At 30.5% G+C, this 12,244-nt stretch overlaps 2 protein-coding genes across 2 annotated transcripts in view; one reads left to right on the plus strand and one right to left on the minus strand.

Annotated features, from left to right (window-relative positions):
- Positions 1-7,440, plus strand: part of CBP (sarcoplasmic calcium-binding protein) — a 38,928-nt gene extending 31,488 nt beyond the window's left edge. The window contains exons 4-6 of the mRNA XM_088259694.1: positions 2,883-3,023; positions 3,177-3,296; positions 5,379-7,440. Coding sequence (XP_088115820.1) covers positions 2,883-3,023; positions 3,177-3,296; positions 5,379-5,489 — 372 coding nt within the window. The 3' untranslated portion in view covers positions 5,490-7,440. The remainder of the gene's footprint in view (positions 1-2,882; positions 3,024-3,176; positions 3,297-5,378) is intronic.
- Positions 7,441-7,685: 245 nt separating this feature from the next.
- The window catches only part of mbo (Nuclear pore complex protein Nup88), a 182,958-nt gene continuing 178,399 nt past the window's right edge, over positions 7,686-12,244 (minus strand). The window contains exon 13 of the mRNA XM_088259693.1: positions 7,686-9,062. Coding sequence (XP_088115819.1) covers positions 8,996-9,062 — 67 coding nt within the window. The 3' untranslated portion in view covers positions 7,686-8,995. The remainder of the gene's footprint in view (positions 9,063-12,244) is intronic.

The raw sequence follows: 12,244 nt of genomic DNA on the forward strand, positions 1-12,244 counted from the left end.
AAATAACAACTATAAATTCAATAAAATAACACCTGTTTATGTCAAATAAAATTTTAAAATATTATACATTCTTTTAAAACAAAACCAGTAGTCTTAATGCAATTTGTTTGGATAAACCAGTGGTCCTTAACCGGTGCTCCATGAGCTTGTTGCAAGTTTTCGTGAAATTATGAAAACCAAAATTTCACAATAAATGTGCAATTTGAGTTGCAAATATCAAGAACCATTCACCCATTTCCCATTTACCAAATGCAAAACCTCGGCAATGATTTCGCGGACCACACCGATATCTGGAGCATGTCACTTGCTAACTATAAAGCAAGAATAATTACAATACTTCAGGCTGGAGTATAATTCCTTGTCTAATATGTTCATCCTTATTTAATATACTTAAAAAGAGATTATTATTTTATATAAAAATTATTACATGTATTATATTTATTATGTACAAATTGGCTACGGCTGTAAATTAAGGAAAAAAAATAAAAAAAGAAGAATAATCAATTACTCTTACAACAGATCATACTCTTAAAATAAAATTCTCAGAAATAACTGGATGAATTTCAGATTTTTGTTCAAGAAAATACCCAGCTCTCTTCACAAAGGCACTGAAAATTTTATTTCAGTTTTCAATCTCATATTTGTGTGAGATAGATTTCTCGATATTAACCAATATTAAAACGAAGGCTTAGCAATTTGGATGAAGAAATAAGAGTAACTAGATATATCAAATATTAGACCTAATATCACTGAAATTTGTAAAAGCGGACAAGCTCAGGTGTCACATGATTAAAGTATTTACCGTTTAAAGGGGCTACTTGAATGTGTTACTTGAACTCAGACCAAAAAATTATTTAAATCTGTATTTGGTCTACAATAATGAACATATAAGTGTCACCTGTCAGGGAAACAATGAATCATGTCGATACGTTCATTATTGTAGACCAAATACAGATCTAAATATTTTTTTTGTACTGGGCTCAAGTAACACATCAAAGTTCAAGTATGTCTTTATGTATTTTTTTATTGATGTAATTTTTAACTTGCTGTAATAAGATAATCAGTTTTATTTTTATAAAAGTTATCTTTGTATGTTTTTTGGATCTTTAGTTTTGGTGTACCGTGAATTTCCCTTATGATCAAAAGTGCTCCCTGACTTCTAAAAGGTTCAGAACCACTGGGATAAACTATTGATACTTTGTCGCTCATTCCTTTCAAGAACGTCATCAATCAAAAAACTTGATTGTTCAGGAGAACGTTTTTTAAGTTAAAAAATATAATACTATGTATTAAAAATAAATATCGAGCCACTTATTGAACTTTTTACTGCGCAACAGATCTTTTTAGGTAAAACCTAAAGGTTTTTTCTCCATTTGAAAAATATTTAGTAAGTTTAAAAAAATAATTATACAATACCTTTTCTTCAAAATGCAAAAAGAACACTTTCTGCCCAGTAGCGGGTAAATATTAAGTTAAAATATGCCGCTTTTGCTGGGATATAGTACATTTTCTGGGCATTCCGAAAACGTGCACAACTGAAAACTGACGATTTTTTATTTATGACGTTCTTGAAAGGAGTGAGCGATGTGTGCACACATTATCATTAATAATCTCTAACACGCATTTTTCTTCAAACCAGTAAGCGCACTGTAAACGCTATCAATGCAAGAACTCAAAACAAAAACAAAATATAGCGTCAGATAATAATAAAAATATACTGCGCAGTTTATTATGAAATAACAGAAACACAAGTTGAATAATTACAGTTTGCTTTTATTTGATCAGCACATTACGGATCGTTGTTATTCTTGACAGATAAAAATATTAAATGATTTATTTATGAATGTTTTGTTTTGCAAACTAAACAAATGTAATCGGCATGTGTTCAAAAAAGTACTTGCTTTGAAAGATAACAAGAGAAATTGTCCTGTTTTGACAATCTTTTATAAATCCGTTATAAAAGATTGTCAAAACAGGACAGATTTGGATAGTATCCATAATTTTTTAAAAACCAAAATTCAATAATTTGATGACTATCTTGAAGCAAATCAAAACTCAAATTTTGAAACATTCTTTATTATGTAATTAAAATGTAACTTTGTTTTAAAATCACTGTAAATATTTTATTATAACTTAATTATAATGTCTGCTGGTTTCGAAGCTAACCGCTTCTGTATCAAGACTGATTAAATATTAAAACACTATCTAAATACTAAACAATATTCAAAATGTTTTGACGGATAGGGAAAGAAGCTTAGGTAGATCTCAAGTGGCTTTATTTTTTTGTGTTGATTGGCAGTCACAGTCAAAAGGGATCAGGGATAATGAGTGATTGGAAACATATTTAATAACACACTTTTAGTAAAATCATTTACTTGTGTATTTATTAGTTGTAAATTATTATTAATTGCCTTTTTTATTCTTTATTATGGTGTAATTTTTATTATTTTCCATAGTAATATCTGTCCGATGTTGTGAGCAAACTGTAAAAAGTGATCCAAGTCAATTATTGTACGATTAATTGAATTATAATTTTGATTTTATTGCTTAAATTTTTTTTTGTTGACAAAACCGCAGTTTTTATGACATGGTTCTCAAATTCGCTTTTGATATCACTCTCATATTCTAGTTTTAACTTGCGAAACTGTTTTTAACATTGAAATGATGCAATTTATATTGATTTTTTCAATGAATGTAAGGTGATCAGTCTTGCGTTTGAAGTACTAATCCAGGGTGATAAATTACTCTTGTAAGGGTCAATTTTTGCACATCCCTTCTGCATCGATCTCTACCATTCCGTAGCATCGCAAACGATGTATAAAATGCAAGTTTTGTGGTAGTTAAAAAATGTGTTTTGATTGGATGTTTTGTTGCATTTCCAGCTAACCTGGGAGGAGCAGTGGGGTGAAATCTCCCCATACAACCTGGTGACCGTGGAGCAGTATTTGGCTGACATGACTCACGTCCTCAGCGACAAGAGTCTGAAGAGCCGCGTAGGAAAGTTCCTGCCCTATGTATTCAAGGTACTTGAAAATTGATCATTTACAATTTGATTGTAACTCTGCTTGTGTTTTAATTTTTTAAATTCATTTCATATTGTACAAAGTTATGTATAAGTTTATAAGATATTGCACCATTGAATAATATTTATGTGATGTTTTCCCGTTGGATTGCAGGCAGTGGATAAAGACAAGTCTGGATTTATTTCTGTGAAAGAGTTCAAACTGTTCTTCCAATGTCTGGGCCTAAGTGAAGAAACCGCTGCCATCTCTTTTGCCATTATCGACAAAAATGGGGTAAGTTGTATAATTTCGTTTATTAATACTCTGTAGAGTTTTTGGGTACCTAAATGGGTCCCATACCCATTTCCAAGAGGGTAAAAAACCACTCATATTACCCTAGATTGTAACAACAGTCAAGATAATACTGCATCGATTGAACGCAGTGCCGTATGCAACATTTGGTGTGGATAAGGGGCAGAACTAAAAAGAAGAAAAATAAGAAATCATGTATAAGTTTTTTAAGTGCCTAAATTTTTTTTCACATATTCTAGAATTACTCTACTTAGGAGTAATATATCAAGAATTTTACTATTTTATTTTATCTCAACATAAATGATGAAGAATATCAAAGTTTAAGGGACATTTACAGGGCTTGCAACTTGTCATTGGCTTGTTTAACTAACCACTTTATACACGGTGTAACATTCACCATTCTATGATGCAATTTGAATAGTGTGGTCGTCAATCATAGGTAGAATGATGAATGTTACGCAGCATATAAAGTGATCAATTAAACCAGCTAATGACAGAACATCTATTTTGAGATGCAGGAATGAAATGGTTTTGTTGTTTTTGTTCAGAGTTAATTTGGCATAACAAAACCAGACTGATAAATTATGTTTTTTTCTGTAAAAAATGCATAAATTACCCATAAATTAAATGGCGTAGTAGATTTTCCCATTTATCATGTTTTTTATTTGATTCTTTCAATATTTCACATCTGTCTAATAAACAAGAACTTTTATAGCGTCGCAGAAGGTGATAAAATCTGCCCGCAAGAGATACACAGTATCGCTCGTTGTTTATATTTGCTGAGTCTGTTTTTATTTGCAATCGGCATTCACTTACCATTTGTACAAATTTAGACGCTGATCAAAGAGTCGAGTGAATTATATCAAAGATGACTCATTATCGATTCCATATTTGTTGATTGAATACAACTTTGTATGGCTGATTGAATTAATGATTTATAATTCACATTTGAAACGCTAGCTTTGTGATTTTTCATTTTACTACTTTAAAAAAATATATTTTATTTTAAAATCACTAAATACTTAATGAGATTGGTGTATGGTTATAATAACTTCTAGCAGTTTCTAAGCAGACAGCTTATTCTTCTTACTCTAATATGCACTCAGTGGTGCATAGGGCACTGTATCGCATTGAAGCAGTGTTACATTGATCATTAATTAATTCAAAGGCAAGATAATCAGTCTTGCGCTTAAGGTACTAGTCTAGGTTATTGATAAATCAATATCTTCAAACCCTTATCTGCACCGGATGATGCATAGGGCACTGCATCATATAAATGCTGTGGTTATTTTGATCGTTAACACATGTAGGAAGGGTGATAAGCTCTCCGCTTCTAAAACTCTAAAATCCCTGTTGTAATAATCCTATTTAAAGCTTTTAGCTTGAATAAAATACTCGCTATTGAACATAAAGTTGAATTTAATTTTAAAACCACATTAAAATGACATTTTAAACTACTAAGTGTGTTTGCCAGTTTATAGAACGTTGAAAACTTTATAACACTGCATCATTAAGTGGAAATTGCATATTTTTGAGTTAACGTTTTTATTGGCAAAGAACACCCCTGATATATTTGATATATTTCCCATTCTCACCCTTGTCTAAATATCTTTATCCACTTTTACATCCCTTGAAAACAGGCTTCCTAGATATAAAAATTCTTGTACTTGTTCCAGGTATTCATCGTGCACGATAATCTTGCAATTTGTCACATGTTACAATAATTAAAGAAAACACATTTCGTTTTTTACCACTTGAGTTTTATTATAGACTACATGTTTCAGAAGTTAAACTTCCATCATTCAGGTCTGTATAATAACTAAAAAAAAAAAAAAAAAAATTTTATTTTTTTTTAGTTATTATACAGACCTGAATGATGGAAGTTTAACTTCTGAAACATGTAGTCTATAATAAAACTCAAGTGGTAAAAAACGAAGTGTTTTCTTTAATTATTGTAACATGTCTTACCACAAAGTTAATGCCGAAACAATAAATAAAATATTGTCACATGTTACTCTGTTTAAAGTCCAAAATGCAAAACTAACGATGCTCTTTTTGTTGCAGGATGGTAAGTTGTCTCAGAAGGAGTTTGTCAAGTTAGGTAACGACTTCTTCTTTACCGAGGACGAGAAACGTGTCTCCAAGATGTTCTGGGGACCTCTCGCCAATCACTGATTGTTTCATAATGAAATGCCCTTGTCTTAATCGGGACCCGTGCGTCGCAAAATTTGCGCCGGCGACCCATTAATTATATTACTCCCTATTAATATATTCCTTTTTTTACGTGTAGCTTTAGGATTATGTGAAGATGTCTTTGGGATATTTTTTAGTCGAATTTACCTTCAGTTGAATCTAAAACGATATTCCAATATGATATAAGCAATGCTAATCTTTCCACATTTTGTATTGATTTTTAATATATTTGATGGGTTGTTTCATTTAATTTTTTAATCACTAAGCAGTTTTTATATAAAAAGAGTTATAGCCATTTTTCTTTTGTTTATGGTGTTCTTTTTTACTAAAAAAAAACATGATTCTTAATTTTCAATAAGATTTTTCATAACCTGCAGCCTCTCTTAGCTGTACTCTAGTATGACTTTTTGCCTTGTGCCAATTTAAAAAATCTGAATATTTAATATAAAAAATTAAGGAAATTCAGCAAAATATGCATTATTTGACTTTTAAAATATGTCATTATATGACTTTTGTTTTTTTTAAAATTTTTTTCCTCAAAATTGACAAGTGTCACTTGATAAGCTTTTGAGAGATTGATTAACCTTTTAACGTCGTAGAAATTAATTATATTATTTAAAAACATGTTCATTAAAAAAACTACCCATCAAAGAAATTATATCCAAAATAGAATTCCAAATAAGTTCAAAGCTTTTTTTTCGCTGCATAAGTACGAATATATATTTTTCCAATTTTATCATTCCATCACGGTATAAAATAATTACCAAATAAATACTAAGACAGCTCATTAACATTAAATATCATTAATAAAAGACTGGTGTATATTGTTAAGGTATTTTGTAGAGTTTTTAACCTTTTATTATTTTATAATTATTCTGCTCATAATTTTATGTCTAAGTGTTAGTTCCGTATTGCAAAATCTAAAAAAAAGGGAAAATTTTAGCTTCTTTTGTTATTATCACATATCATTGTAAAAAAGGTCAATGATATATGCCGTGCTATTGAAATATTAATGTCGAACTAATGTTTCAATTCTCAAATGTTTTGGTTAAGGGAATATTTGTCAATACAGAATTCATTCCATCGGAGACCACCGGAGAGGTCACATGTATATTCATGCATGATTTTTTTTAAAGAATGTATATTTGATATTTTTTGTTGTTTTTTAGAATATATATAGAAAAAATACTTTTATACATTTTTTTAACTCCTTACCTTTCATTAACTCTTTTCTTTTCAAAACCATATAATTATTTCGAAGAAAAACTTATTTTTTTAAATGAAAAAACAATGTACATAATATGTAATATGATGAAAATCTTTTTTTTCAAATCAAAATATGAATTTCAGTAAAATTTCACTTGTAAACAAAATATTTATTTAATATTACCCTGGACTGGTCCCTGAAGTGCAGGAGTGATCACATTGTCTTCATGTAAATAATAACACAACTTAATTTTTTACTGGATTTTAATATTAAAATATTACAAATACAATAATTGTCTTTTTTAAAAAAAAATATAGCAACGCACACATAGCAGTTTATCTTAAATGTTGGATTGATAGTAAAACATTTGTTATAAGAATTTTTTTACAGAATAAATCTTTTTTGAGATTTTGCGATAGCGAATTTATACAAAGACATAAGTTAAGAATTTTACGAAAAAAACATAAAATGCATTTATTTGATGTGTTATAATTATAATAATCAGCTTGATAATTTTCTGTAAGTGATTTTTGGGTATTGAGGATCTAACTATTCATTTTTACTATTTTTATATAACTTCTATACAAAAATACTATTTTTATAAAACTAACTATACAAAAATGTGTGTTGCATTTGCAATCTTATTTTAAATTGCGAAGACATGAATATTTTATAATACTTATTTGTAGTATGTAATGTTTTGATACAATAAAATAATAAATTAAATGCGATTCTTTTATTTTCAACCATACAAGGTAATACAAACACAATATTCGTAAAATATCAATTCTCTTTCAATTGTCGTTCTAGAAAAGTTGAGCTTGTACAAGCTTTATGGAGTAGCGACATGCCTTGCAAGGGATAAGACCCCAGTTATTGACATATAGATATTATTACCCTAATTAGGGTCGTATACTAATCACAGGTAACCGTATACCCAATTCCGATCTCTACAATGTTTTTGTGGTATCTCTCGCACTCAACCAAAAGAAAGCAAAAAGAACGCTTATAAGTGTCTATGTAAATATGACGATTTTATTAGTTTCCTGCAAACAATATGTTAACATTTAAGTGTTTTTTTTTTGTAATACACACTATCTATGCCAGTTATTGTCACCCTATTTATCACATTATCACATTTTAGAGTATAAAAATTGTCAGATTATTAAAATAATATTTTTATTTTCCTAGAAATGTGTAGTATAATGTAGTGTAGTGGATTTGAATCGTGCTGGAGGTTCAGGTTTTGATTCCCAGAGTGTTAAAAATTTAATACATGTGATAAATCATTCACACAAATATTTAATAATACCCTGGATCTATTATTATCTAAAGTGCAGGACTGGATCATCTTGTTCAATGTAATTCAATGCAGTGCCCTATGCACTATTGGTTGCAGATAAGGGTTAGAACAAAAATAGGACATCACAAGTATGAAGCGTAAAGTTATGATACATTACTGGTGGTCCCAATCTTTTCCGAAATTCATTCCGAAATGCATAGAGAACTACATCAAGTCGACATGGCGTTAACTCAATTATGATGATGTGCTCAGTCTCGCCCTTGAAGATTCATGGATATATGTTTATGTGATGGGAAGCAAAATCCTATGGTCGTATGGTCTAGGATGTTACTACTACATATATGGGAAGGTAAAGGGAGGAGGTAAAAGTATGTACTACAGAAGAGAAATAGGAAAAAAGCAGTAATTGCTAGGGCATTCGTGGATGCATACTTGTACTTGAACTAGATTCACAAAACATTTCATTAATTCATTAATTCAAACCCTTATCCGCACCCCGATGGTGCATAGGGCACTGCATCATATAAACGCAGTGTTATCTTGATCATTAACATGAAGGAAAGGTGATCAGCCCTTCGCTTCAGATACCAGTCCAGGGTAATATTGAATAAATATTAAAGTGAAAAAATCACTTATATTTATTTGACCCTCCCTGGGAATCGAACCCCGGACCTCCAGTACGGTAGCCGAGCGTGCTGGCCATTACACTACGGAGGCGGATATTACTCCCAAAAATAATGTGCAAAACTACTAACAGAGAGATTTAGACAAAGTCATACCTAACAGAGGCAGTATTTTTATGGGACACTGAAATACTCAACATGTGTTTAATACATATCAGATAATATTATTATGTGACAATAACTGGAAAAGGTGTCTTCAACTTACCTACTTACTCTATTAATTTTATTCAGTCACTGGTATAAAAAATAAAACTTTACAAAAATTATGGTTTGTACTTTTAAAAGGACCCTATCTTTAATAAATATTAAGTTCCTTTTTCAGGATGTTGATTTGTTGAATGATTTCCTTGATCCCCTCGGTTCTGAAAGAAATAAAAACAAAAAAATTGAATCTATATACATAATATGTTCCTCATCAGATATCTCCCCCCAATCCCAATTCTGACGGTAGAGAAGAAAAACTGATTCTTGTAACCTTTCCCTCCCGGTGATATGTATTTACTACAACTCGACTTTTCAAATGAGAATATATAATGAAATGAACAATTTTATTCTTAATATTATTCATATTTAAAGCATTTACTTTGTGGTTAGTCATTTTTACGTATTATTTTTTTTACAAAAATGTTAATAATATTAGTATATAACCACTCACCAAGATTTTTATGTCTACCGGTTTCGAGACGTACCCGTCTCTTCGTCAGGACAATCACTACCACAGCATGCAAACAATACCACTCTTCACCACCATAGCACCATTTACACAATCAAAACTACACAAAATGTCTAACATATCGCTCACTCCTTTCAAGAACGTCATAAATTAAAAAACATGATTTTTCAGGAGAACGTTTTTAAAGTTTAAAAATATAATACAATGTATTAAAAATAAATATCAAGGCACCTATCGAACTTTTTAATGTGCAACAGATCTTTTTAGGTAAAACCTGAAGGGTTTTTCTCCATTTGAAAAATATTTATTATATTAAAAAAAATAATTAAACAATACCTTTTCTTCAAAATGCAAAAACAACACTTTCTGCCCTGTAGCGGGTAAATATTACGTTAAAAATATGCCTCTTTTGCTGGGATACAGTACATTTTCTGGGCATTCCGAAAACATGCACAATTGAAAATTGACGATTTTTGATTTATGACGTTCTTGAAAGGAGTAAGCGATATGCGATTTTTGGTCAACCCAAAGACCAACATGCATTAAAGGTTTCAGCAACAGACATGCGTAACGAGCCGAGGTGGAACATGCACTAATATGTTATATACTAATATTATTAACATTTTTGTAAAAAAATAAATAAGTAAGGATAACTTTATATTGCAGCGATGGAAATAAATAATTTGTGAAAAAAACGGAAATAAAATCACCAATACACGTTTCTGTGTGGCGTGCTTTATAAGTATATGCTTTGTTGTAAAGTGTTTACTCCGCCAGTAGTGAGCAGATTGCCTTAAGCGGCGGTCGTGTCGCTACGCTAGCTATTGCGGATACTTGCGAAGTATTTTTTTTCATTTTTCAGATAATAACCAAAGCTAGCATTACGAAATTGTTACATTTCAACTTCAATTATGGCCAATAAAAGCAACATTTAGTAAAATTCACATTTTTCCCGTTTTTAAAGCACATTTTCATATGGTGTATCACCAGTGCACGCGGAAGTTTTTAGCACTGTAAGGGAAGGGTTAAATGAAATATAAACCTTGTAAGTGCGCCTTAATATATTACCCGCTATCAAGGTGTAATGGTAAGCGTGTTTAGCTGCCGAGCTGGAGGCCCCGGGTTCGATTCCCAGGGGGGGAGGTAAAAATAAATATTAGTGATAATATTTATTTAATATTACCCTGGACTGGTCCCTGAAGTGCAGGAGTGATCACCTTGTCTTCATATAAATAAAGATCAAGATTGAAAACTGTGTCAATACGATGCAGTTCCCTATGCACCATTGGGTGCGGAGAAGGGTAAGAAGAACGTGTGCCTTTGTAGTGTAGAGATTCCGGGGTCGATTCGAGAGGTTTCAACAATTCTTAGATGTATATCGTAGTCATACAGGAGAAAGTGACCAAGTGCATTTTTTACAAAAACGTGATCGTTGACTTTGATATCTCACTAGCTTAATATTGCCCTAAAAAAAATCCCAAAGGATTTTAAACTTGGAAGTATAATATATGTTGTTAAAAATGACTTCTTAAAAATGACTAACTGCATTGATGTTTATTTTCTTGCCAAGCAAAAGTGACTTAAATGGCCCTCCTGAACATTTTACGCTTTGTTAGTTGGTCACTTTCTCCTGTACGACTACGATATGTAAAGATTGTTTTAGCGTTAAGTTAAGCCTTTCGAACGACTGTTATGAGTTGTAATTTGTTTCATATTCATCTGTGGGAGTCGGATCTTTAAGTACTACATATTTTCATTATTTATTTTTCATCATACTTATAATTACAAATAACAATTTGTAAAAATGTGACCTCACTGGGTTTTCCAGTGCTGAGGGCACATTTTACAATACTTGTTTATAAAATTATATGAAAAGTAAATTGCAATCTAATAAGACCGATGTGATGTATTTCAGATCTACCACCTTCATTAACCATTTATGAATAGCTTTTTTATACTTAATTTAGTTATTTAATGATTAAATGGATAATGGAAGCAAGATATATTATATATGTATATTTTTTTGCATAATAATCAAAGTTCCTTTGACCAAAAGAGCTCACTCCTTTCAACAACGTCATATATCAAAAAACTTGATTTTTCAGGAGATCATTTTTAAAGTTAAAAAATATAATAAAATGTATTCAAAATAAATATCAAGCCTTATTGAACTTTTTACTGTGCAACAGATCTTTTTAGGAAAAACATGAATGTTTTTTTCTCCATTTGAAAAATATTTAGTATTTAAAAAAAAGAAATAAATAGTCCCTTTTCTTCAAATTAAAAATATGTCGCTTTTGCTGGGATATAGTACATTTTCTGGGCATTCTATAAACATGCACATCTGAAAATTTACAATTTTTATATATGATGTTGTTGAAAGGAATGAGCACCATAAGATCCATAAGGAACGTGTTCCTTATGGATCTTATGGTTCTATGTATATTTCCGTAAAATGCGTTAATGGTGATTTGTGTGCTTTCTTGTGATATGTCGCTCACTCCTTTCAAGAACGTCATAAATCAAAAAACTTGATTTTTCAGGAGATGGTTTTTAAAGTTTAAAAATATAATACAATGTATTAAAAATAAATATGAAGCCACTTACTGAACTATTGACGTGCAACAGATCATTTTAGGTAAAACCTGAAGGTTTTTTCTCCATTTGAAAAATATTAAGTATGTTTAAAAAAATAATAAAACAATACCTTTTCTTCAAAATTAAAAAACAACACTTTCTGCCCTGTAGCGGGTAAATGTTAAGTAAAAAATATGCCTCTTTTGCTGGGATATAGTACATTTTCTGGGCATTCCGAAAACTTGAGTAATTGTTAAATGCAATAAAGGTAAGGATTATATTGATGTGCAACAT

The sequence above is a fragment of the Brachycentrus maculatus genome, unplaced genomic scaffold (genome assembly GCF_059751285.1).
Source record: "Brachycentrus maculatus isolate JH-2025_06_01 unplaced genomic scaffold, ASM5975128v1 h1tg000119l, whole genome shotgun sequence".
Taxonomy (NCBI): Eukaryota; Metazoa; Arthropoda; class Insecta; order Trichoptera; family Brachycentridae; genus Brachycentrus; species Brachycentrus maculatus.